Source organism: Ananas comosus, linkage group 14, assembly GCF_001540865.1.
Source record: "Ananas comosus cultivar F153 linkage group 14, ASM154086v1, whole genome shotgun sequence".
NCBI classification, from domain to species: Eukaryota; Viridiplantae; Streptophyta; class Magnoliopsida; order Poales; family Bromeliaceae; genus Ananas; species Ananas comosus.
The window spans coordinates 2,422,482-2,444,318 of NC_033634.1; the positions used below are offsets into that span (position 1 = coordinate 2,422,482).

At 40.9% G+C, this 21,837-nt stretch overlaps 2 protein-coding genes and 1 pseudogene across 3 annotated transcripts; 2 read left to right on the forward strand and 1 right to left on the reverse strand.

The window, feature by feature from the left end:
• On the forward strand, positions 1,515 to 8,927 carry LOC109720395 (topless-related protein 1-like). Of its 2 annotated transcripts, XM_020247472.1 has the most exons (22): positions 1,515 to 2,236; positions 2,346 to 2,522; positions 2,742 to 2,852; positions 2,935 to 3,093; positions 3,228 to 3,270; positions 3,421 to 3,829; positions 3,939 to 4,039; positions 4,125 to 4,194; positions 4,355 to 4,428; positions 4,542 to 4,637; positions 4,710 to 4,805; positions 4,967 to 5,094; positions 5,183 to 5,417; positions 5,489 to 5,650; positions 5,939 to 6,070; positions 6,423 to 6,533; positions 6,618 to 6,794; positions 6,895 to 7,023; positions 7,310 to 7,405; positions 7,579 to 7,767; positions 7,907 to 8,058; positions 8,149 to 8,927. In XM_020247472.1, the coding sequence occupies exons 1-22, from the start codon at positions 2,157 to 2,159 to the stop codon at positions 8,363 to 8,365; spliced, it is 3,144 nt and encodes a 1,047-aa protein (XP_020103061.1). In that variant the 5' UTR covers positions 1,515 to 2,156; the 3' UTR covers positions 8,366 to 8,927. The 2 variants fall into 2 exon arrangements, with proteins under 2 accessions (XP_020103061.1, XP_020103060.1); XM_020247471.1 differs by having other exon boundaries at positions 2,104 to 2,236; positions 2,742 to 3,093.
• Positions 9,197 to 11,479, reverse strand: LOC109720016 (annotated as a pseudogene).
• Positions 12,261 to 18,977, forward strand: LOC109720017 (topless-related protein 4-like). The gene is made up of 20 exons (XM_020246877.1): positions 12,261 to 12,301; positions 12,790 to 12,969; positions 13,198 to 13,458; positions 13,589 to 13,631; positions 13,781 to 13,958; positions 14,067 to 14,167; positions 14,253 to 14,322; positions 14,481 to 14,554; positions 14,668 to 14,763; positions 14,836 to 14,931; positions 15,047 to 15,177; positions 15,283 to 15,517; positions 15,589 to 15,750; positions 16,022 to 16,165; positions 16,516 to 16,626; positions 16,711 to 16,887; positions 16,989 to 17,117; positions 17,690 to 17,878; positions 18,121 to 18,272; positions 18,363 to 18,977. Exons 1-20 carry the CDS (start codon positions 12,261 to 12,263, stop codon positions 18,580 to 18,582), a joined length of 2,790 nt encoding a protein of 929 aa, XP_020102466.1. The 3' UTR covers positions 18,583 to 18,977.

Consider the following 21,837-nt stretch of genomic DNA (forward strand, 5'->3'; position numbering starts at 1 on the left):
CGTGGGTCGTACCCACGGATACTCGTGCTTTATCTGCAAATTTGTAGGTACAGATACTGGTCTTTTTTACCCAAAAAAGACAGGGTAAAAGGGGTGGGTATCCGTTAAGTTGCGGGTATTTCGGACAACTCTCATGTACCGACGGATATCCGCATATATTTTTTAATTATAATTTTTATAATATCAACTTTATAATCATAAAAATTTTATTAATTTTTTTTCTATTAAAATTTGGGATGATAAAATACGTTTTATACTATATAATTTATACGCTTTTAATTTATTATTTATTATATATTATGAGATTACAAATAATAAGTTATGTTATACTTTATATATAGTGCGGATCTGCTATGCTATTGGAAATATAAAAAATTTGATGCTTCTGACTTTTTTACCGTTGGATCAAAAATTGTTCGGTTGGAATGATTGCGTTCCCCCTAGGGTTGAGTGGTTTCCACAGGGTAATAGTATTAATCCAAATGTTAGAAATGATTAAAGGGGATGATCTAAATGTCAAAAAATCGGAAGCACCAGACCCTCTATACTTCTGATAGTATAGTAGCTCTACTCATATATATATATAGAGAGCTAGGTTGGTATATTATCGGTAGCACGGAAGTCTCTGTACTACCAAGTTGTTTTCAATAATGCGGCTTCCAAATCGACGATCGGCTTCGTTAGACTTGATCTACACTATTGAAAGTATTTAGAAACTAAATTTCATAATTTTTCGACATCATTTCGCTAGTGATCAAAATGTCTCAAATTGACAATTTTAATGGTAGATGTGATGTATTTGTAAATTTAACGGTGTAAAACAATCCAAATCAGATGAAATTTTTATAGAAAATTCTTTTTACTATTTAGAGTAAGATTAGTACCTCTGATCTTAAATTCAAGTTTTTTATCATCATTTTTTATGAGATTTTTATTTTCAGCCGTTCATTTTTAGACTACTCGTTTGATATGTAAATGATACCGAAAAATTATGAAATTTAGTTTCCAAATATTTTTAATAGTGTAGATCAAGTGTAACGGAACAGATTATCGATTTGTAAACGGCATCATTGAAAACAACTTGGTAGCACGGAGGTCTTCATGCTACCGATAGTATAGTATATATATATATGAACAGATCTTGTATACTATTAGGAGCACAGAGGACTCCGTGCTCCTAAGCCGTTTTCGACAATGGAGCTTTCAAATCGATGACCGACTCCGTTAGATTTGATAGCATATTTGAAGTATCTAGAATATAAATTTTGCGATTTTTCTATAGCATTTACTTAGCGATCAAAAGGTTCAAAATCAACAATTTTTAATAGTTGATGTATATCGTTTGCAAGTTTAATGGTGTAGAAATATTCAAATCAGATAAAATTTTGATAGAAAATTCTTTATACTATTTACTGCAAGATTAATATATCTGATCGAAAATTTTAGTGTTATATCATCATTTTTATGAGATTTTTATTTTTAGCCGTTGATTTTGAACTTTTTTGATTGCTAGGTAAATGATATCGAAAAATCGTAAAATTTATTTTTTAGATATTTTAAATACGCTAAATCGAATTTAACAGAGTCGATCGTCGATTCAGAAATTATATCATCGAAAACGGTTTAGAAGCATGGAATAGCACACAATATATATTGTATTAGTATAGGAGGAAAAAAAGTATGGGTAAATTGCATACCCACCCACATGGCTGTGGACGGGTATGTATAAAAATACTAACTATCTAAAAATTTATATATAAAATTTATCTATAGCTGTATAACCTGCGGTACAATAACTCGCCCACCAGTTATCTAACCGGCCAATTTATCAGGTCTAACTCTAATTTTTCACTCACCATAAAACTAGACCCACTGTAGCCCGTCATAAGTGCACCGACTTATCTGTAATAACTCAACTTCTTATCAACGGAGCAATCTTCCTCCCGCCCACGCGGTTGGTATAAGTGATAAGTCCGTGTACTTATTTCTCCCGCCATATCATCCCCTGCAGACTGCAGTTCCCCCGATTACATTCCCTCCAACTGTCCCCTGTCACTCTCTTCTCCCTTGCGCCACAATTCTCTCTCTCTCTCTCTCTCTCTCTCTCTCTCTCTCTCTCTCTTCTTGCTGCTGCGGCTGTCGGAATTGCCGCAGAGATGTCGAATTCCGACGCCGAGAACCTACACCTTGTGTTCCAGTACTTACGTGAGACGAATCACCACGATGCATGCCACAGGTGCTGCGATGCCGATCAACCTAATCAATCCCGGTTCACATTGTTGTTGTTTCCCTGCAATCCTTGATTGGATTCTCTATTTTCTTCTTCTACTTCTTGTCGCGTGAAGGTTGGAGAGGGAAACGCAGATCTTCTTCGACCTGCCCTACTTCGAGGGGCTGGTGCTCGCCGGTGCGTGGAACGACGCGGAGTGGTACCTCAAGGGATTTGCCGAGCTCGACGAGAATCGACATTCTCAGATCTTCTTCGAATTATACAAGATTATGTTCTACGAGTCCCTTGATAGGTACCCACCGTTAAGGACTAATTAAGTTTGGATCGTTCCCTATCAAATCAATCTCTTGGATTAGTTCCAAGAATCGTCGGTTCAATTTCCTAAACCTCCTTTTTACACATGAAAGATTGATTTGATAGGAAACAGCTGTATGAAATACTCCTCGTCTATCGCCATCAATGCATGTGTGGTCGGTGTAATAAACGCGCATTTCCTGCTTGATTCTTCCAGGTCTGATACAGCGAAGGCGGTGGAGATCCTCAGGAACATCAGGCCGTTGGAAGCGGTCAATAAGGAAGTCTTTGCTGAAATGTGCTGTCTCCTCTCGCTGGATAATTTCAGGTTTTGTCAGCGAAAATGAATTTGTGGTAACTCAAATTTCACCTCGGATATCGCTGTCTTATCATATGGGGACAATTGGAAGGGAACATGAGCGGCTAAAAGATTTGGGGGATATGAATTCGATGAGGCAAGAAACATGCAGAGAGATAGCGAAGCTGATCAAGGCGAATCCCGTCTTGAAGGATAAATTGAAGTTCCCTGAAATGGAACCCTCGAGTCCGCGTGCAATGATTGATCTCAAGTATTGTTCTTCGCCTTTCTCTTTTCGCATACTTTTATGAATTTCTATTTGCTGTAAGCTTTTTGCAGCATCATTGCACAAGAACCTCAAATCGAGAACCCTTTTACTGATTATTGTCGCTTTCCATCCGATAGTTTCCCTTTGCCCGAGCCTTGCGCCTCAATGGAACTACACGGGGTTAGTAGTGATGGTACCAGAGATTTTGTTCTGTTTTCGAGACTGCAGATTTTGTTTTTTTTCTCTTCTAGCTTTCTCCTTATCTGGTAATCTCTGCTAGGATGTAAGTTAAAATCTTTGATAAAGTTGGTATTGTAATCGCCTTCATAGATTGACCTCAATGCCACACATTCGCCTACGCAAGTCGTCAGTATTCCGCCCACTCAAAATTCGCCAACGCAAGTTGCCAGTATTCCACCCGCTCAAAATTCGCCAACGCAAGTTGCCAGTATTCCGCCCGCTCAAAATTCGCCAACGCAAGTTGCCAGTATTCTGCCTGCTCAAAATTCGCCAATGCAAGTTGCCAGTATTCCGCCCGCTCAACATTCGCCTTCACTAGTTGCCAATCGTTGGCCCGCTCGGCGCACACGACACACTCGGCGCACTCTGCGCACTCTGCTCACTCGGCGCACTCAGCATTCTTTAGATATTTTGCCTAGGACTGTCATTATGACTTTAATTCAGGGTTCTCTGGTTTCGACGATGGATTTTAGTCCCAAATATCCAACAGTTCTTTTAGGTCAGGTTTCATGAAATCCAGAGTATCATTGTACTCTTTTATATGGTCTTCGCGATTATTTATTTAGATCAAGCTGTAAAAAAACTTACCTTTAAGCCTCTTCTTACAGTGGGAACAAATACTGGCGAAATCTCAGTTTGGGACCTAACTGCGCGAGAGAGGATTCATCATAGAAATTGTGAAATTGAGAATGCTTCAGAGGCCTTCCAAGTATTTTGATTTACCCGTAAAATTTTCAGATTGTATTTAGATCATTTATTAAATCAGCAATTAACTTTTATCTTATGTTTTACAGATGGCTCTTGCAAGTGATCCTACCATAGCCGCCAACCGTGTAAGATGGGATTCTAATGGAATATTATTTGGTATGTTTGAAGAGAATTGTCAATTCCTTTCTCTTTGCTTATCGTATTTCATGCAAATGGAAGTTTAAAGAGAGAAACACAAGAAGATAGGACGAAATTTCAAACCTTTCTTGTCGATAATACTAAAAGGGAAATGCTTCTTGACATTTTGTTTTTCTAGGTGTTGCATTTTCCAAGAACATTGTGCACTTACACAACTACATTGGCCGTCATGAACTAACAAAAAAATCTGAGGTGCTTTTCATGGTTTTCTTGTGCCTAAGTACTTCTGTTTATCAGCATTTCCATGCATCCAATGGTTTCCATAGAAGTACTGATGTAATGTGTAAAATCTCATGACTTACCAGATAGAAGCTCATGTCGGCGGAGTTAATGATATTGCTTTTTCTCGACCACACGGAACACTGTATGTTATTACCTGTGGAGATGACAAGACTATAAAGGTAGTTCTAATCTCGGTTACGAATTGTTACTACTAGTTGGCATATCTGCTCTTGAGGTTCATTCGTCACCAGGTGTGGGATGCAGAGTCTACATCCCTTTTACAGACTTTTGAAGGTCATAGTGCTCCTGTAGGTTCAGTATTGCCACATTCAAGGCGTGATCGTCATGTAAGAGTCTAACCGCTAGTGTATAGCTTTATACATAGCTCTTTCTGAGAAAACCTATTCCGCTTTATACATAGCTCTTTCTGAGAAAACCTATTCCCCTAAATATTGCTCTCAACTTTGAACTCACGAGGTCTGCGTAACTCGCAACTTTTTACTCTTAGTTTATCTTGTCGAGTTCCATGGATGGGAGAATGAAAGAATGGTTGTATAATGTTCCTAACTCCGGAACTGATAATGCTCCGGTAGGAAAATCTTTTTGTACCATGGCATATAATGCTGATGGAACAAGGTATGTCTTTTTTTCTTTTTTCCTTTTTTTTGAAAAAAACTTACTACCCTTGATCTATAACTTCCCCAAATGGATTTGGGTTCATAAGGTTGTTCATTTGTGGGATCCGTGATGATGGTCTTGCATACCTTGAGCAATGGAACGGCCGAAAGTGGAACAAAGTGTGCTCTTATGTTGGTTTCAATAACCAATGTGATGGGGTGCCACAATTCGACATTGCAAATAGTCGTTTTTTAGCTGCAGGAGAAGAACATATGATCAAGTTTTGGGATATGGGCCATTTCGACCCTTTGACAACTACCGATGCCGAGGGTGGATTACCGGTAAAAAGCCTTAACATATTTACTGAAGCTTTTTATTATCTGTATAAATTAAATCCAATCTGTTTTTGTAGGCCTTGCCGTGCGTCCGGTTCAACAAAAGCGGGTCGTTGTTGGCTGTTTCAACAAACGACAACTGTTTTAAAGTATTAGCAAATGATGATGCTCAGCAATTATTTGTTGTCGGAAATCAGTCTAATGTTGTTACTGCACCATATTCAGAGCCCAAGTCAAAGGTAGTTTTCTTATAAAATAATAATAATAATAATAATAATCATAACTAGCTATGTGAGCATTTTGTGCCGCTGCAACTACCGAAAATGGCATTGCAGTTACTGAACAACATGATTTTGTTCCACCAAATGGTGAATTGGAATGAATACTACATAACTGCAGTTACTAAGCGGCAATATTTACTATGGTTTATTGTGCTTCCCTCGAATTCTTTCTGTTCCTTTTGGTGATTTATGCTTTAAGACATGCACGATGGAAAGGATTGACAATTTGATTCCATATCCTACCAGAATGGTGAAAGTCCAGTTACGAGAGATGCTGTACCGGAGGAGTTAAATGATGGATCGAGGAAGAGGAAACCAATGGAAGTTCGAAAACCATGCCAGTACTATTCTTTAAGGCTCCCTGATAGGGTAGCTAAGGTATGACAAAACAGACACACATTGTTACTAATAGCAGTATAATGTTATGTGAGGAAGCTCTCATTTTGTACCAGCAGGACATAAGAGTAGAGACAGATTTCATTATTTCATACATTAATGTTCTTCACTAATAATTGTGGGAGGGCAAAATTATATTCACTTTTGTGAAATAGTTGACTAATCCTCTTAAGTACTTTGCCTGTCATTAGTCAGATAATGTATCAGGCTGAAGAATGATTGAGGATCTCTCGGCAGTGGCCTCACAAATGAATTTCATTAAGAGATCGTAATTTGTAAAATAATTCTGTATCTCTGCTTCCTCTTCTCTTGACATCTTTGCTTCTGCCATTAGGTAGAAAGAATGGTGTACACATTTTCCGGGAATGGTATATTGTCCCTCAATTCTGACGGGGTTCACAAACTGTGGAAATGGCAGAAGACTGAAGCAAATAAATCAGGACAGGTTGCTGTTATTTCTTGTAATCCACTTTTGGTCCTTCCTTTTCATGACCTCATTGTTAACGAACCTTTTTTTTTCACTCCGTAGGCAACGGCAACTTTTCCTCCCCTGTTGTGGACACCTTCAAGTGGCATGATGATGAACAATGAGTTAGGCAATGCAAATGTAGGAGCAGCTCACTGCTTTGCACTGTCGAAAAATGACAGTTATCTTGTGTCCTCATCTGGCGGAAATACATCTATTTTCAATATGATGAGTTTCAAGGTAGCTTTTTTTTGGCTTATGTCGTTATGCTTCAGTCGTGGATGATGGTTGGTGTACACGATTCTGATAAATGTTTGTGTATATATGCTGTTGATTGCAGAGAATGCATAAGATCATGCATTCGCCTTCTGCAGTCACTTTTCTTGCTTGTTATCCACAAGACAACAACATTCTTGCCATCGGCATGCGGGATTCAACTATCCAAATCGTCAACATCCGTTTTGATGAGGTGCGTTGCGTCCCATACTATGCGCATGTTTGCCTGATTTCGTATAGAACGCAGCCAAAAACTTCCAGAGCTTTTTCTCTCTGGTGGGAAGTCGAAATGAGCTTTTTGGACCCAAAAGCTGAAAGTTTCATTTGTGCAGTAGGAAGCTCTTTGACAAGGAGCTGTCAGTGCTCTGTAAACAACCATACTCAAATAACAGCGTTGCATAAGCCCCATCAGGGCCAAACAACTAGTAACTATAGTATGAGACATATGACTGTTTCTTTTGGGACTTGGGGTTTTCTAGGTCAAAGCCAAGCTACAAGGACATCAAGATAAGATTACAGGCCTCGTATTTTCGAGCAAGTTAAATATCCTCGTCTCATCCGCAGCCGATACTTTGGTATGCCATATAATAGAAAATTTAAAGAATAGCTAAGATTTCTTATTAAGTTTGCATCCAAAATGAGTTGAAGCTTTTCACCTTGTACTACTTGCAGAAAGTGCTAGCAACAGGAGTTTCCTTTTTTCTAACAATTCTTTTCCTTTTGATTCTATTTTTGACTCGCTTACTAGATATGTGTATGGGGGATCGACGGATGGAAAAAAGAATGTAGTAGAAGTCTAGAGATACCTAGTGGACGGCTGTCGAGCCCTGGCGTGGAGACCAAAATTCAACTTCACAATAATCAGGTCCATCTATTGGCTATCACCAAGACGCAGCTGGCCGTCTATGATGCAGCAACACTGGAACTCTTGAAACAGGTTTCGCTAGATCAGCTTTTATTATTTAAATGAACTGATATCATCGATTATCTTCAGCAATAAAGATGGAAAATTGCACATTTTGTTAGCAGTAACTTCATCCTGTCATCTCCATGGCTAAATACTCATTACTTGGCAGTGGCAGCCTGAGAATGGACAAATTACAGATGGAACGTATTCATGCGACGGACAAATGATCTATGCAAGTTTAATGGATGGAGTGTACACCTTTACCTCAGATCTTGATGTGGGGCGCAGAATTCGCCCCGAAGCATATAAGAATCCTCAAATGTAATTTAAAAACTGTTTGTTTCACAGTTAATTCTTTGATCTGCTTTCTACTTTATCTCATCTAATGAATTTATATTTTCTGGCTCCTAGTCCAAATGTTTATCCAGTTGTCATTGCTGCTCATCCTTCCAAACCTACCCAGTTCGTGCTGGGACTAAGTGATGGTCATGTCCAAGTCTTGGAGCGTTCGGAATCGGAAAAGCAACAGGAAACCTTACCCCCTCCGGAAAGCGCTGCTGGAGGAAGCACTTCTTCGCCTAGAAAAGGTGGTGGATTCGCTTCTTGCAGCCGACAGCATCTTCAATAGAACCTTGAATCCATAACACTCGCCTTTCCCCGTATTCTTTCATTTGGCTATTGTCATCATCACTAGATTCGCCTTTCATCAAATACACCAAGCAGCCGAATTCAGTAGTAATAAGCTCTTGAAAGAGGATTTTTATAGTAAGATGCTGAAGGTAACGAGCATATGGACGGAGAGCTGCTGCGTTAAGCACAAATTAGCTCCGGGTTTTTGTTGAGTTTATTTTGTGTATAGAAGTGTAGATTGCAATCTTTTAAATTTTCTGTAGCTATCGAAGGGCATTAATTACTCTCTTTTTGTGCATATTATCCTGTTAGTGATGATGCCTTTTGTTGATTTGATGTTTGATCATTACCCACGACATCAGATCATTACCCACGGCCAATGGCATCAATTATCAGGTTCTTTTTCTTCTTTATTTTTCTTTTTGTTTTTGCTGTAGATACAGCACATTATCCACGTCCACACTTTTGACATGCTATTTCTATGTATGGCCACGCCCAATGACTGGTCAATTGAATCCATATAGCTATCATAATATCTAAAACTACCCAAACTGTTTGTGGTATGATCACTTACCAATGTCATGTTTTTACTCTTTTCGGTGAGAGAGAAAGTGGGAGCATCCTTTTTCTCATACATCCTATTGGGCAACCCAATTCTCAAACTAAGCCAAACTCAAGAGGGAACTGATTGAAAAACAGAATCTGCTTGAAGTTTCACATCCTATTCTGATCTAGAAACTATACTGTAAACAAAGAGAGAGAGAGAGATTTGTCCCTGAAATTGAATAGATCAACTTTGATTGGTTATTAACAATATCACAATGGTGGTATTGTATATCCAGTCGATATTGTTTACAGCCAGGAGTTGAAGACATAAGATTTTTGTTTCATCAAATGCTATGAATTAAATTTGCATTTTTTTTTTCTAATCAAAATTAAGCGTTAGTCATCTGGTTTTAAACGATGGAAACCAGATGATTCACAAGCTTCGCTACTAAACCTTGATGCAAATAAATATCACCTCAGCTTCATTGCAGCAAACTTTGTAGCAATATCGATCACCTCTTCAACTCAAGATGCATCACTAGATTCACTACCCTGCAATTCCATCAGAATAAATCATTTTAGGGTTTACATGACCCATGCATACCATGATATATTAGCCATTGTTTAATATTTAGAAAAGATCAAACAACTTACTTGGCCCTGAGCAACACCATTCTTCCCACCACCACCTTTTCCCTTGAGAGGCTTCATTGCTGCAGTTAGCCATTCTAACACCGCCAACCCATCCTTCGATCTATTGGAAGGTACCCCGGCGTAAACCACAGCCTTGTTTGATGCCTCATCTGTGCTGAATACCATTATAGCTAGACCCTGTGTCATATTTGAAAAAGTCAGAAATATAAAGGAACGGCATAGAAAATATCAATCTTGAGAATGTTATTAATAAAAATCATATAAGGAATTGATTCACATGGGTTTTACATGTACACTTTGTAACCATTTTTCTTTCTGCAACAAAAAGATCTATTATTCTGTCTAGTTGCTGGAAGTGTAAAACTTGGGCGGGTGGTGTTTCTCCTGATATAAAAATAAACAGTGTTGAGTACGAAAATTTGATGCATTTCATGCAACCCAGAGGAACACGAGGATAGAAAAAGGTAGAGAGGTAAATGACCTTTTGATCCATAACTTTGATAACTGCTTCTCTAACAGCATTTGTATCAAGACCCACTTCTGCTGGGCTGTTGCAAAAAGAGCTTTTCTTTCAGAAGCAGCAGCTTCTGCCACTTCTGTTGCTGCCTTAACAGCTTTTTGTATATTCTCTTCACCTATCTTCTTTTTAGCTTTCCTCAGCTGATCCTGGCGTAACAACAAGCATAACAATAGCATAAGATTTATTGCGAGTACCGTGGGAAAAAGGCAAACATAAGGTTAGGAAAGAACTCATGCTAGTGTGTTTGTAGGGAGAGAGAGAAGTGATAATTCAAATGAAAAAAAACTTAGTATACCTCGAGTTGGGAAATTTTGGCTCTGAGATCAGCTTTTGTGGCTGCTGGAAAAGCCAGTGCATCTAGCCTACTTTTGAAAGTAGCAACTTTCTGAAACAAAATAAATATTAGATCCTGATCACCGAGTGCTATTTAACAACAAAATAGTTTTTACACTACCGTTTCTACTGAAAGAGAGTCGCAAATATATTGAATGCAGGTGAAAGTAGGTGCATTCAAAAGGGATTGGCGGTCATAAATTTCTTCCATACAACCCTCTGTTTTGATCCCAAAAAGAAAACCCTAGTAATTTGCTACTGTTTTGCGGTCACAATAAGTGCGACACTTTGAACCATAAGGTAGAGTGAACTACAAATTAGCTATACCAAAAACGTGCGTTTTGGATTTCTTTCAAAAGCGTAACCTCAAGGAGGCTCCGAATCACCTGCTACTGCAACTGGTTTTTATAAAATCCTCCAAAGTGGCCGCCCTCTTCCCGCCTAGATTATTAACCAACGACCATCATCAGAAACCCTAGTTAGAAGAAGGAGAAGCGATCAAAGAGTAGAATGAGAGAGAGAGGGGTTCCCACAGGGAGAGGCACAGAGAGTTCCTCACTTCCGTTTTGGCCGGTGGTGAAGTTGACCCAATCGCCGAGCTCGATGCTGAGGCTGCTGTGACACATGAAGTTCTCGCGCGCGATCCGCGAGATGTCCCCGGCCGCCGGGCCTCGCGAGGTCGCGGGGCGTCGCGGAGCGCCGGTCCGCTTTTGGTTTTGTGGTGTCCCGCGGCGGGGTTGCATGGGGCTTAGTCTGTCGTATGTGGATCGCAGATAAGGCTTCGGATATTTCGGTGTGCGTGTATCCCCCGCAAACACGCCGAGCTGTGGGTGTTCCACATGATCGTGGAAAGCGCGTGAGATGAATCGAAAAAGGTAGCTTTGTTGGTCTCCCGAATAGGGTCGGGCGGGTTGAAGGTCAGGAAAGCAACAAACGACTGCCCCGATCCGAGCGAGCGGATTCCAGGCCGCCGAGGCGCGCTACGAGGGAGCCGACTATCCGCGCCGCAGGCCGCTTCGCGTCGACAATAGCCACGTCAATTGCAGTCGGCTTCCTCATCGATCGCACGGGGCTGCAAATCGCACGACGTGGATGCGAAATCTGACGTCATACGGACGCGTCCAGTACTGATCTGCGCAAATCGCCGGCCCCGCGCGTGATGGCGAAGGAGGGGCCCCTCACTGGTGATGGCAAAAACAGCAGCTAGTTGAAGAAGGCCGACATTTAAATCGTACGTGGCCGCGCTTGGCATAGCGGTGAAAGGCCCGCGAGGACGGTGTGCACTCCGTCCTTGTCTTACAGCCGGACCGGTTGCGTGGTGAGTGGGTGGTGGTGGTGGTGGTTGTGGATTGGTAAAGGGGTAATGGGTAGGAAGTAATACGAGAGTGAGAAACCGGAAAAGAAAAAAAAATAATTATTAGCGTGGAGTGTGAGAGAAGAAGAAGACGCCCGTGAGACGAGACCGCCAAATATGCACTAGGCCAGTAGGTGCGTATCGTCGTTCCGAAATTTTATCTCTTTTTATCTGTTATATATATATAATTATATTATATATATATATATATATATATATATATATAATCGACTTATCTGTAATAAGTACAAGGTCTTATCAACTGAGCAATATTCCAGCCACCTGGTTGGTATAAGTGATAAGTCCCAGCACTTATTTCTCCCTCAGTGTACGTATAAAACAAGCATCTCCTTCCCCGAGTACATTCCCTCCAACTGTCCCCTGTCACTCTCTTCTCCTTTGCGCCGCAATTCTCTCTCTCTCTCTCTCTCTCTCTCTCTCTCTCTCTCTCCTCCTGCTGCCGCCGTCGTCGGAATTGCCGCCGCGATGTCGAATTCCGACGCCAAGAACATACGCATCATGCTCCTGTACTTACGTGGGACGAATCGNACGCATACAAGAACCGCAGCCTTAAGCTGTAGCGCCGCCGTTAAGGCTGCTGCCGCCGTCGTCCTCCTCTCTCTCTCTCTCTCTCTCTCTCTCTCTCTCTCTCTCTCTTAACGCCGCGTTTCCTCTTCTCTCACTGTCCCCTGTCAACCTCCCTTACATGAGCCCATTCCTCTACGAACAAAATATGCATGTGACTCCCTGTTTATTCACGACCCTGAATAGGAATAGTGAATATGGTTGGTCCACCGACCTTATAACGAGTCAACTATTCTTGAAGATGAATAATGTCTCTTCTATATATATATATATCATGCTCCTGTACTTACGTGGGACGAATCGCCACGACGCGTGCCACAGGTGCTGCTACGCCGGTGGACCCAATCGATCCCTGTTCTCATCATTGTTGCTCGCCCGCAATCCTTGATTGGATTCTCTGTTTTCTTCTTCTACTTCTTGTCGCGCGAAGGTTGGAGAGGGAAACGCAGATCTTCTTTGACCTGCCCTACTTCGAGGGGCTGGTGCTCGCTGGCGCGTGGAACGATGCGGACTGGTACCTCAAGGGATTTACCAAGCTCGATGAGAATTGGTGGTCGCAGAAGATCTTCTTCGAATTATACAAGACAATGTTCTTCGAGGCCCTTGTTAGGTATCCTCTGTTAAGAACTAATTTAATTTTGGATCGTTCCCTATCAAATCAATCTCTTGGACTAGTTCCAAGAATCATCGGTTCAGTTTCCGAAAGCTCCTTTTTACCTTGTTATGCATGAAAGATTGATATGATAGGAAACAGCTATAAGAAATACTCCTCGTCTATCCCTATTGATGCATGTGTGTCCGGTGTAATTATCGCGCAATTCGTGCTTAATTCTTCCAGATCTGATACAGCGAAGGCGGTGGAGATCCTTAGGAAATACCTCAGACTGTTCGAACCAATTGATAAGGAAATCTTTACTGAATTGTGCCGTCTCCTGTCGCTGGAGCATGAGGAGCTAAAAAATTTGGGAGATACGAATTCGATGAGGCAAGGACTATGCAGAGAGTTAACGGAGCTGATCAAGGCGAATCCTGTCTTGAAGGACAAATTGGAGATGCCCAAAATGGGACCCTCGAGTCCGCGCACAATGATTGATCAAAAGTATTGTTCTTCGTCTTTCTCTTTCCGCATACTTCTGTGAATTTCTATTTGCTGTAAGCTTTTGCAGCATCATTCTGCAAGAAACTCACAAGACCCCTTTTACTGATCATTGTCGCTTTCCATCCAATAGTTTCCCTTCGCCCGAGCCCCTTGCCCAAATGGAACCACATGCGGTGAGTGGTGATGGTACCAGGGATTTCGTTATGTTTTCGGGACGTAGATTTTGTTCTATTTCTCTTCTAGCTTTCTCCTTATCTGGTAATCTCTGCTAGGATGCAAGTTAAAATCCTTGATATTGTTGGTGTTGTAATCGCCTTCATAGATTGGCCTCAATGCCACATATTCGCCTACGGAAGTTTCCAGTACTCTGCCTACTCAGCGCAGTCAGCGTCCTCGGCATTCTTTAGATGTTTTGCCGAGGACTGTTATTATGACTTTGATTCAGGGTTCTCTTGTTTCAACGATGGATTTTAATCCTGCTCATCCAACAGTTCTTTTAGGTCAGGTTTCATGAAATCCAGAGTATCACTGTACTCTTTTATATGGTCTTCGTGATTATTTACTTAGATCAAGCTGTAAAATACTTACCCTTAAGCCTGTTATTACAGTGGGAACAAGTACCGGTGAAATCTCAGTTTGGGACCTAACTGTGCGAGAGAGGATTCATCATAGAAATTATGTAATTGGGAATGCTTCAGAGGCCTTCCAAGTATTTTAATTTACCCGTAAAATCTCTAGATTGTATTTAGATCATTTATTAAATCAGCAATTAACTTTTATCTTATTTTTTACAGATGGCTCCTGCAAGTGATCCTACCATTGCTGCCAACCGTGTGAGATGGGATCCTAATGGAATAATATTTGGTATGTTTGAAGAGAATTGTCGATTCCTTTCTCTTTGCTTATCGTATTTCATGCAAATGGAAGTTTACAGAGAGACACAAAAAGATAGGACGAAATTTCAAACCTTCCTTGTCAATAATACTACAAAGGAAATGCTTCTCGACTTTTTGTTTTTCAAGGTGTTGCATTTTCCAAGAACATTGTGCACTTATACAACTACAATGACCATCATGAACTAACAAACAAATCTGAGGTACTTTTCATAGTTTTCTTGTGCCTTTGTGTTTCCCTTTTTCAGCATTTTCATGCTTCCAATGGCTTGAAGTATTGAAGTAATGTTATGTGTAAAATTTCATTACTTACCAGATTGAAGCTCATGTTGGTGGAGTTAATGATATTGCTTTTTCTCGACCACATGGACTATTGTATGTTATTACCTGCGGAGATGACAAGATCATAAAGGTACTTCTAATCTTGGTTACGAGTTGTTAGTAATAGTTGGCGTGTCTGCTCTTGAGTTTCATCCGTCACCAGGTGTGGGATGCAGAGTCTAAATCCCTTGTACGGACTTTCGAAGGTCATAGCGCTCCTGTATGTTCAGTATTGCCGCATTCTAGGGAAGATTTTCATGTAAGAGTCTAGCCGCTTGTATATAACTTTATACATAGCTCGTTCTTAGGAAACCTATTCCCCTAAATATTGCAGCTCACGAGGTCTGCCTAACTCACATCTTTTTACTCTTTAGTTTATCTTCTCGAGTTCCATGGATGGGAGAATGAAAGCATGGTCTTATAATAATGTTCATAACTCTGCAATTGATTGTCCTATGCAAGGAAATTCTTTTTGTAACATGGCATATAATGCTGATGAAACAAGGTATGCCTTTTTTCTATTTTCCTTCTTTTTTCTTTTTTTTTTCCCCGTTTTTGGTGCTTACTATCCTTGATCTGAAACTTCCCCAAATGGATTTGGGTTCATAAGGTTGTTCGCTTGTGGGATCCGTGAGGATGGTCTTGCATACCTTGAGCAGTGGGATGACCAAAATGGGAACAAAGTGTGCTCTTATGTTGGTTTCAATAACCAATGTAATGGAGTGCCCCAATTCGATGTTGCAAATATTGGTATTTTAGCTGCAGGAGAAGAATATAAGATCAAATTTTGGGACACGGACTATGTCAACCTTTGGACAACTATCGATGCCGAGGGTGGATTACCGGTAAAAAGCTTTAACATATTTACGTAAGCTTGTCATTGTCTGAATAAATTAAATCCGATCTGTTTTTGTAGGCATTGCCATGCATCCGGTTCAACAAGAGCGGGTCGTTGTTGGCTGTTTCAACAAATGACAGCCGTTTTAAAATACTAGCAAATGATGATGCTCAGCAACTATTGAATATCGGAAATCAGCCTAATGTTGTTCCTGGACCATCTTCAGAGCCCAAGTCAAAGGTAGTTTTCATAATAATTTTTTAAAACTAGCTATGTCGTCTTTTTGTGCCACTGCAACTACCAAAAATGGTGTTGTGGTTACTGAACAAAATGATCTGGTTCCACCAAATGGTGAATTGGTGATGAAAACTACATAACTGCAGTTACTAAGTGGCAATATTTGCTATGGTTTCTTGTGCTTCCCTCGAATTCTTTCTGTTTCTTTTGGTGATTTATGCTTTTAGACATGCAAGATGGAAAGGGCTGACAATTTGATTCCATGTCCTACCAGAATGGTGAGAGTCCAATTTCAAGATATGCGCATAATAGTGTCCCGGAGGAGTTAAATGATGGATCGAGGAAGAGGAGGAAACCAATGGAAGTTCAAAAACGCTGCCAGTACTATTCTTTAAGGCTCCCTGATAGGGCAGCTAAGGTATGAAAAAACAGATACACATTGCTACCAATAGCAGTTACGACGTAGTGTAAGGGAGCTCCCATTTTGTACAGGCAGTGTATAAGAGTAGGGATAGATTTCATTATTTCACAAATTAATGTTCTTCACAAATAATTATGGGAGGGGATATTATATTCAATTTTGTGAAATAGTTGCCTAATCCTCAAGCACTTTGCCTATCATTAGTCAGATAATGTATCAAGCGAAAGAATGATTGAAGATATCTCGGCGGTGGCCCCACAAATGAATTTCATTAAGATACCATAGTTTGTAAAATAATTCTGTATCTCTGCTTCTTCTACTCTTGACATCTTTGCTTCGGCCATTAGGTAGAAAGAATGGTGTACACATTTTCTGGGAATGGTATATTGTCACTCAATTCTGACGGTATTCACAAACTGTGGAAATGGCAGAAGACTGAAGCAAATAAATCAGGACAGGTTGCTGTTAGTTCTTGTAATCCACTTTTGGTCCTTCCTTTTCATGACCTCATTGTTAACAAACCTTTTTTTTTCACTCCGTAGGCAACGGCAACTTTTCCTCCCCTGTTGTGGACACCTTCAAGTGGCATGATGATGAACAATGAGTTAGGCAATGCAAATGTAGGAGCAGCTCACTGCTTTGCACTGTCGAAAAATGACGGTTATCTTGTGTCCTCATCAGGCGGAAATACATCTATTGTCAATATGATAAATTTCAAGGTAGCTTTGTTTTGGCTTATGTCGTTATGCTTCAGTCCTCGTATGATGGTTGGTGTACACGAATCTGATAAATGTATATGTATATATGCTGTTGATTGCAGAGAGTGGAGAAGATCAAGCATTCGCTTCCTGCAGTCACTTTTCTTGCTTGTTATCTGCAAGACAACAACATTCTTGCCATCGGCATGCAGGATTCAACTATCCAAATTGTCAACATCCGTTTTGATGAGGTGCCTTGCATCCCATACTATGCGCATGTTTGCCTGATTTCTTATAGTACCCATAAAGTAGCAGCAAGACATTAGGCAAGCCAAAAACTTCCAGAGCTTTTTCTCTGGTGGGAAGTTGAAATGAGCTTTTTGGACCCAAAAGCTGAAAGTTCAATTTTGGTGCAGTAAGAAGCTCTTTGACAAGGAGCTGTCAGTGCTCTTTGAACAAGTACACTCAATAACAACTTCACAAAAGTCCCATCAGGACCAAACAACTTGTAACCATAGTATCAGACATCGAGATTTGGAGTCTTCTAGGTCAAAGCCAAGCTAATACAAGGACATCGAAATAAGATTACAGGCATCGTATTTTCGAGCAGGCTAAATATCCTCGTCTCATCTGCAGCGATTACTTCGGTATGCCATATAATAGAAAATTTAAAGAATAGCTAAGATTTCGCATTAAGGATGCATCGAAAATGAGTTTTAAGTTCTTCACCTTGTACTACTTGCAGAAAGTGCTAGTAACAAGAAGTTCATTTTTTCTAACAATTTTTTTCCCCTTTTGATACTATTTATGACTCGTTTACTAGGTACGGGTATGGGGGATCGATGGATGGAAAAAACAATGTAGTAGAAGTCTAAAGATACCTAGTGGACAGCTGTCGAGCCCTGGTGTGGAGATCAAAATTCAATTTTGCCATAATCAGGTTCATCTATTGGCTGTCGCCAAGACGCAGCTTGCCATATATGATGTAGCAACACTGGAACTCTTGAAACAGGTTTGAACTCTTGAAACAGGTTTTGCGAAATCAAATTTTATTATCTAAATGAACTGATATCATAGATTATCTTCAGAAATAAAGATGGAAAGTACACATTTTGTTAGCAGTAACTTCATCCTTTCATCTCCATGGCTAAGTACTCATTTAGGTCTACTTAGCGCATTCTAAGTATTTTTCTGCCACTCATAATTGAAATTTATAATATATAATAATAATGCTTTGCTTTTATTACTCGGCAGTGGCAGCCTGAGAATGGACAAATTACAGATGGAACGTATTCGTGCGACAGACAAATGATCTATGCAAGTTTAATGGATGGAGTGTACACTTTTACCTCAGATCTTGATGTGAGGCGCAGAATTCGCCCCCAAGTATATCAGAATCCTCAAATGTAATTTAAAAACTGTTTGCTTTGCAGTTACTTCTTCGATCTGCTTTCTACTTTCTCTCATCTAATGAATTTATATTTTCTGGCTCCTAGTCCAAAAGTTTATACATTGGTCATTGCTGCTCATCCTTCCAAACCTACCCAGTTCGCGCTGGGACTAAGTGATGGTAATGTCCAAGTCTTGGAGCGTCCGGAATCGGAAAAGCAACGGGAAACCTTACCCCCTACGGAAAGCGCTTCTTTGAACCTGGAGATGCCGGTGGATTCACAGCTTGCAGCCCACAGCATCCACAATAGAAGGTTGAATCCATAACAATCTCGCCTTTCGCCGTTTTCTTTCATTTGGCTATTAACATCATCCCCAGATTCGCCTTTCATCAAATACACCAAAGAGCTGAATTCAACAGTAATAAGCTCTTGAAAGAGGAATTTTATAGTAAGCTCTTGAAAGAGGATTTTTGTAGTCAGATACAAAAGATGACGAGCATATGGATCGAGAGCTGCTGCGTTTAAAAATTACCTCCTGTTTTTGTTGAGTTTTTTGCTGCATAGAAGTGTAGATTGCAATCTTCTAAATTTTCTGTAACCATCGAAGGGCATTAATTACTTTCTGTTTGTTGCATACAAAATCCTCTTAGTGATGATGCGTTCACTTTCTGTTTGTTGCATATAAAATCCTCTTAGTGATGATGCGTTTTGTCGATTTGACGGTAGGACATTCCCCACGGCCAATGGTATCACTTATCAGGTTCTTTTTTCTTTTATTTTTTCCTTTTTTGCCTTTTTGTTTTTGCTGTAGCAGAAGCACTATCCGGACTGAGCCCAAACCTAGTAATTTGGCCCAGCGGCAGAAGCATTATCCGAACTGGGCTCAGGCTAATTAATTTGACCCAGCGGCAGAAGCACTATCCGAACTGGGCTCAGGCCAATTTATTTGGCCCAGCGGCAGAAGCACTATCCGAACTGGGCTCAAGCCAAGTTTATTTGGCCCAGTGGCAGAAGCACCATCCGAACTGGGCTTAGTTGGTTTGGTATTACTATTTAGTTTAGCCTAATATTCAGCTAGTTCAGATTAGTTACTCAGATTAACTTGGTAATTTCTGTAATTGGCTTGGTTTAGTTTGATGTTCGATCAAACTTAACTTGGTTTGGTGTTTCTTAAGTTGAACTTGGTTTAGTTTCATTTAGGACAGACTTGGTTTGGCTTGTTCTAGGTTGAATTTGGTTTCACTTAGGCTAAACTTGATTCGGCTTGGCCTAGGCTTGGCTTGGCCTAGGACAGACTTGGCTTGGCCTAGGGCAAACTTGGCTTGGTTTGCTCTAAGTTGAACTTGGTTTCACCTAGGCTAGGCTCGGCTTGGTATTTCCTAACTTGACTTGGCTTGGCCTAAGTCAGGCTTGATTTAGTATTCCCTAAGTTAAACTTGACTTGGCTTGGCCTAGGGCAGACTTGGCTTGGTTCTTAGTAAGCTGAGCTTGGCTTCACCTTGGCTAAGCTTAGTTTGGTATTTTAACTTGGCTTTACCTAGGCTAGGCTTGGCTTGGTCCTTCCTAAGCTGAGCTTGGCTTCGCCTAGATTAGGCTTGGTTTACCTAAGTTGAACTAGGCTTCACCTAGACTAGGCCTGTCTTGGTGTTTCCTAAGTTGAGCTTGGTTTCACCTAGGTTAGACTTGGTTCGACGTTTCCTGAGTTGAACTAGGCTTTACCTAAGCTGAACTTGGCTTGGTTTGACTTGGCTTGGCCTAAGCTTGGTTTGGCCTAGGGCAGGTTAGGCTTGGTTTGACTTGGCTTGGCCCAGGGCAGACTTGGTTTAGTATTCCTTAGGCTGAACTTGGCTTGGCCTAGTCCTAGGCTGAGCTTGACTTCACCCAGGTTAGGTTTGACTTGTACTAGGCTGAACTTGGCTGAGCTCGACTTAAGCCAAGTTAGGTTGGTCCCGGATTGAGCTTGGTTCCACCTAGGTTGGGTTTGGTTTGGTATTTCTCAGGTTAAGTTTGGTTCAGAACTACCCAGGGCTTGCTGGGTTTGGCTTGGTTTAGAACTACCCAGGGCTTGCTGGGTTTGGTTCAGAACTACCCAGGACTTGCTGGGTTTGGCTCGGTTCAGAACTACCCAGGGCTTGTTGGGTTTGGTTCGGAACTGCCCAGGACTTGCTGGGTTTGGTTCAGAACTACCCAGGGCTTGCTGGGTTTAGCTCGTTTCAGAACTACCCAGGGCTTGCTGGGTTTGGTTCAGAACTGCCCAGGACTTGCTGGGTTTGGCTCGGTTCAGAACTACCCAGGGCTTGTTGGGTTTGGTTCGGAACTGCCCAGGGTTTGCTGGGTTTGGCTTGGTTCGGAACTACCCAGGGCTTGCTGGGTTTGGTTCGGAACTGCCCAGGACTTGCTGGGTTTGGCTTGATCCAGAACTACCCAGGGCTTGCTGGGTTTGGTTCAGAACTACCCAGGGCTTGCTGGGTTTGGTCCAGAACTACCCAGGGCTTGCTGGGTTTGGTTCGGTTCAGAACTACCCAGAACTTGCTGGGTTGGGTTTGGTTCAGAACTACCCAGGGCTTGGTTTCGTATTGCCAAGTTGGGCTTTGGTTAAGTTTGCTGGCTTTACAGCGATTTGATTTGGGTTTAAGTTTACTGGCTTTGCAGCAATTTGATTTGGGCTTAAGTTTGTTGGTTTTGCAGCAATTTGATTTGGGTTTAGGTTTGCTGGTTTTACAGCGATTGGATTGGGTTTAAGTTTGCTGGCTTTACAGCGATTTGATTTGAGTTGAAGTTTGCTGGCTTTCCAGCAATTTGATTTGGGTTAGATTTGCTGACGCTTTAACACGTAGTTTTGAAGTTGGCTGACGGTAACTCATAAATTAGAATATTTTAAGTACATGTCACCCCCATACGGGGACGAATTCGGTACATATGCCGTCTAGTTTAATTATTTTAAAACAACGGGTAGACCAAAAGAAATAATAGTCGTAAATATAAACCAGAGAATTAGCTCCCAAGGAATTGTAGCTTTCACACCCCATTAATTGTCGTCTGAGAACTCAGACAACCTTCGGTACTTGGATACTAGGACTAAAGTTTTATTTTGTACTTGTTTAGAATAGGGATGGTACTTACTGGTGAGCGGGATCTTTGTGGGATGCCGCCCCGGCCAAGCGAGCGCCGTCTGTAACACTATAACAATTATTGGTTAGTTTCAACTAGACAATTTAAAGTCCCTGTTGAGAGAGACATCTCTACAGTTGCCCAGCCTAAGTCCGCCTAAAAGTTTTTGGCCTCTAGGCTTGGGCTTGGGCTGCCTAAAATTTTTAGTTATAGGTTTGGGCTTGGGCTGGTTTTTAGGCTTTGGGCTTGGGCTTAGGCTTTTAAACTTGGGCTTTTTTAATAAAAAAAAGTTATATATATATATATATATATATATATATATATATATATATATATTTTATGTTTTATTTAAGTCAAGGGATCTAAAACCGAGCAAATAAAACTCTTAACCCAACGAGTTCTCCTACACACTCTTTTCCATGGCACTTCATCGTACAGTGGTCACGCATCCACCTATTACACAATATAG

Excerpts from the sequence above, each read along its gene's own strand:
- LOC109720017 (XM_020246877.1), top strand. The coding sequence starts at position 12,261 with ATGTCGAATTCCGACGCCAAGAACATACGCATCATGCTCCT. Across the intron at positions 15,751-16,021 it reads CTTCAGAGCCCAAGTCAAAG|AATGGTGAGAGTCCAATTTC; the intron begins GTAGTTTTCATA and ends ATGTCCTACCAG. Across the intron at positions 16,888-16,988 it reads TCAATATGATAAATTTCAAG|AGAGTGGAGAAGATCAAGCA; the intron begins GTAGCTTTGTTT and ends TGTTGATTGCAG.
- LOC109720395 (XM_020247471.1), top strand. Across the intron at positions 3,830-3,938 it reads ATATCCAACAGTTCTTTTAG|TGGGAACAAATACTGGCGAA; the intron begins GTCAGGTTTCAT and ends CTCTTCTTACAG. Across the intron at positions 5,095-5,182 it reads TATAATGCTGATGGAACAAG|GTTGTTCATTTGTGGGATCC; the intron begins GTATGTCTTTTT and ends TGGGTTCATAAG.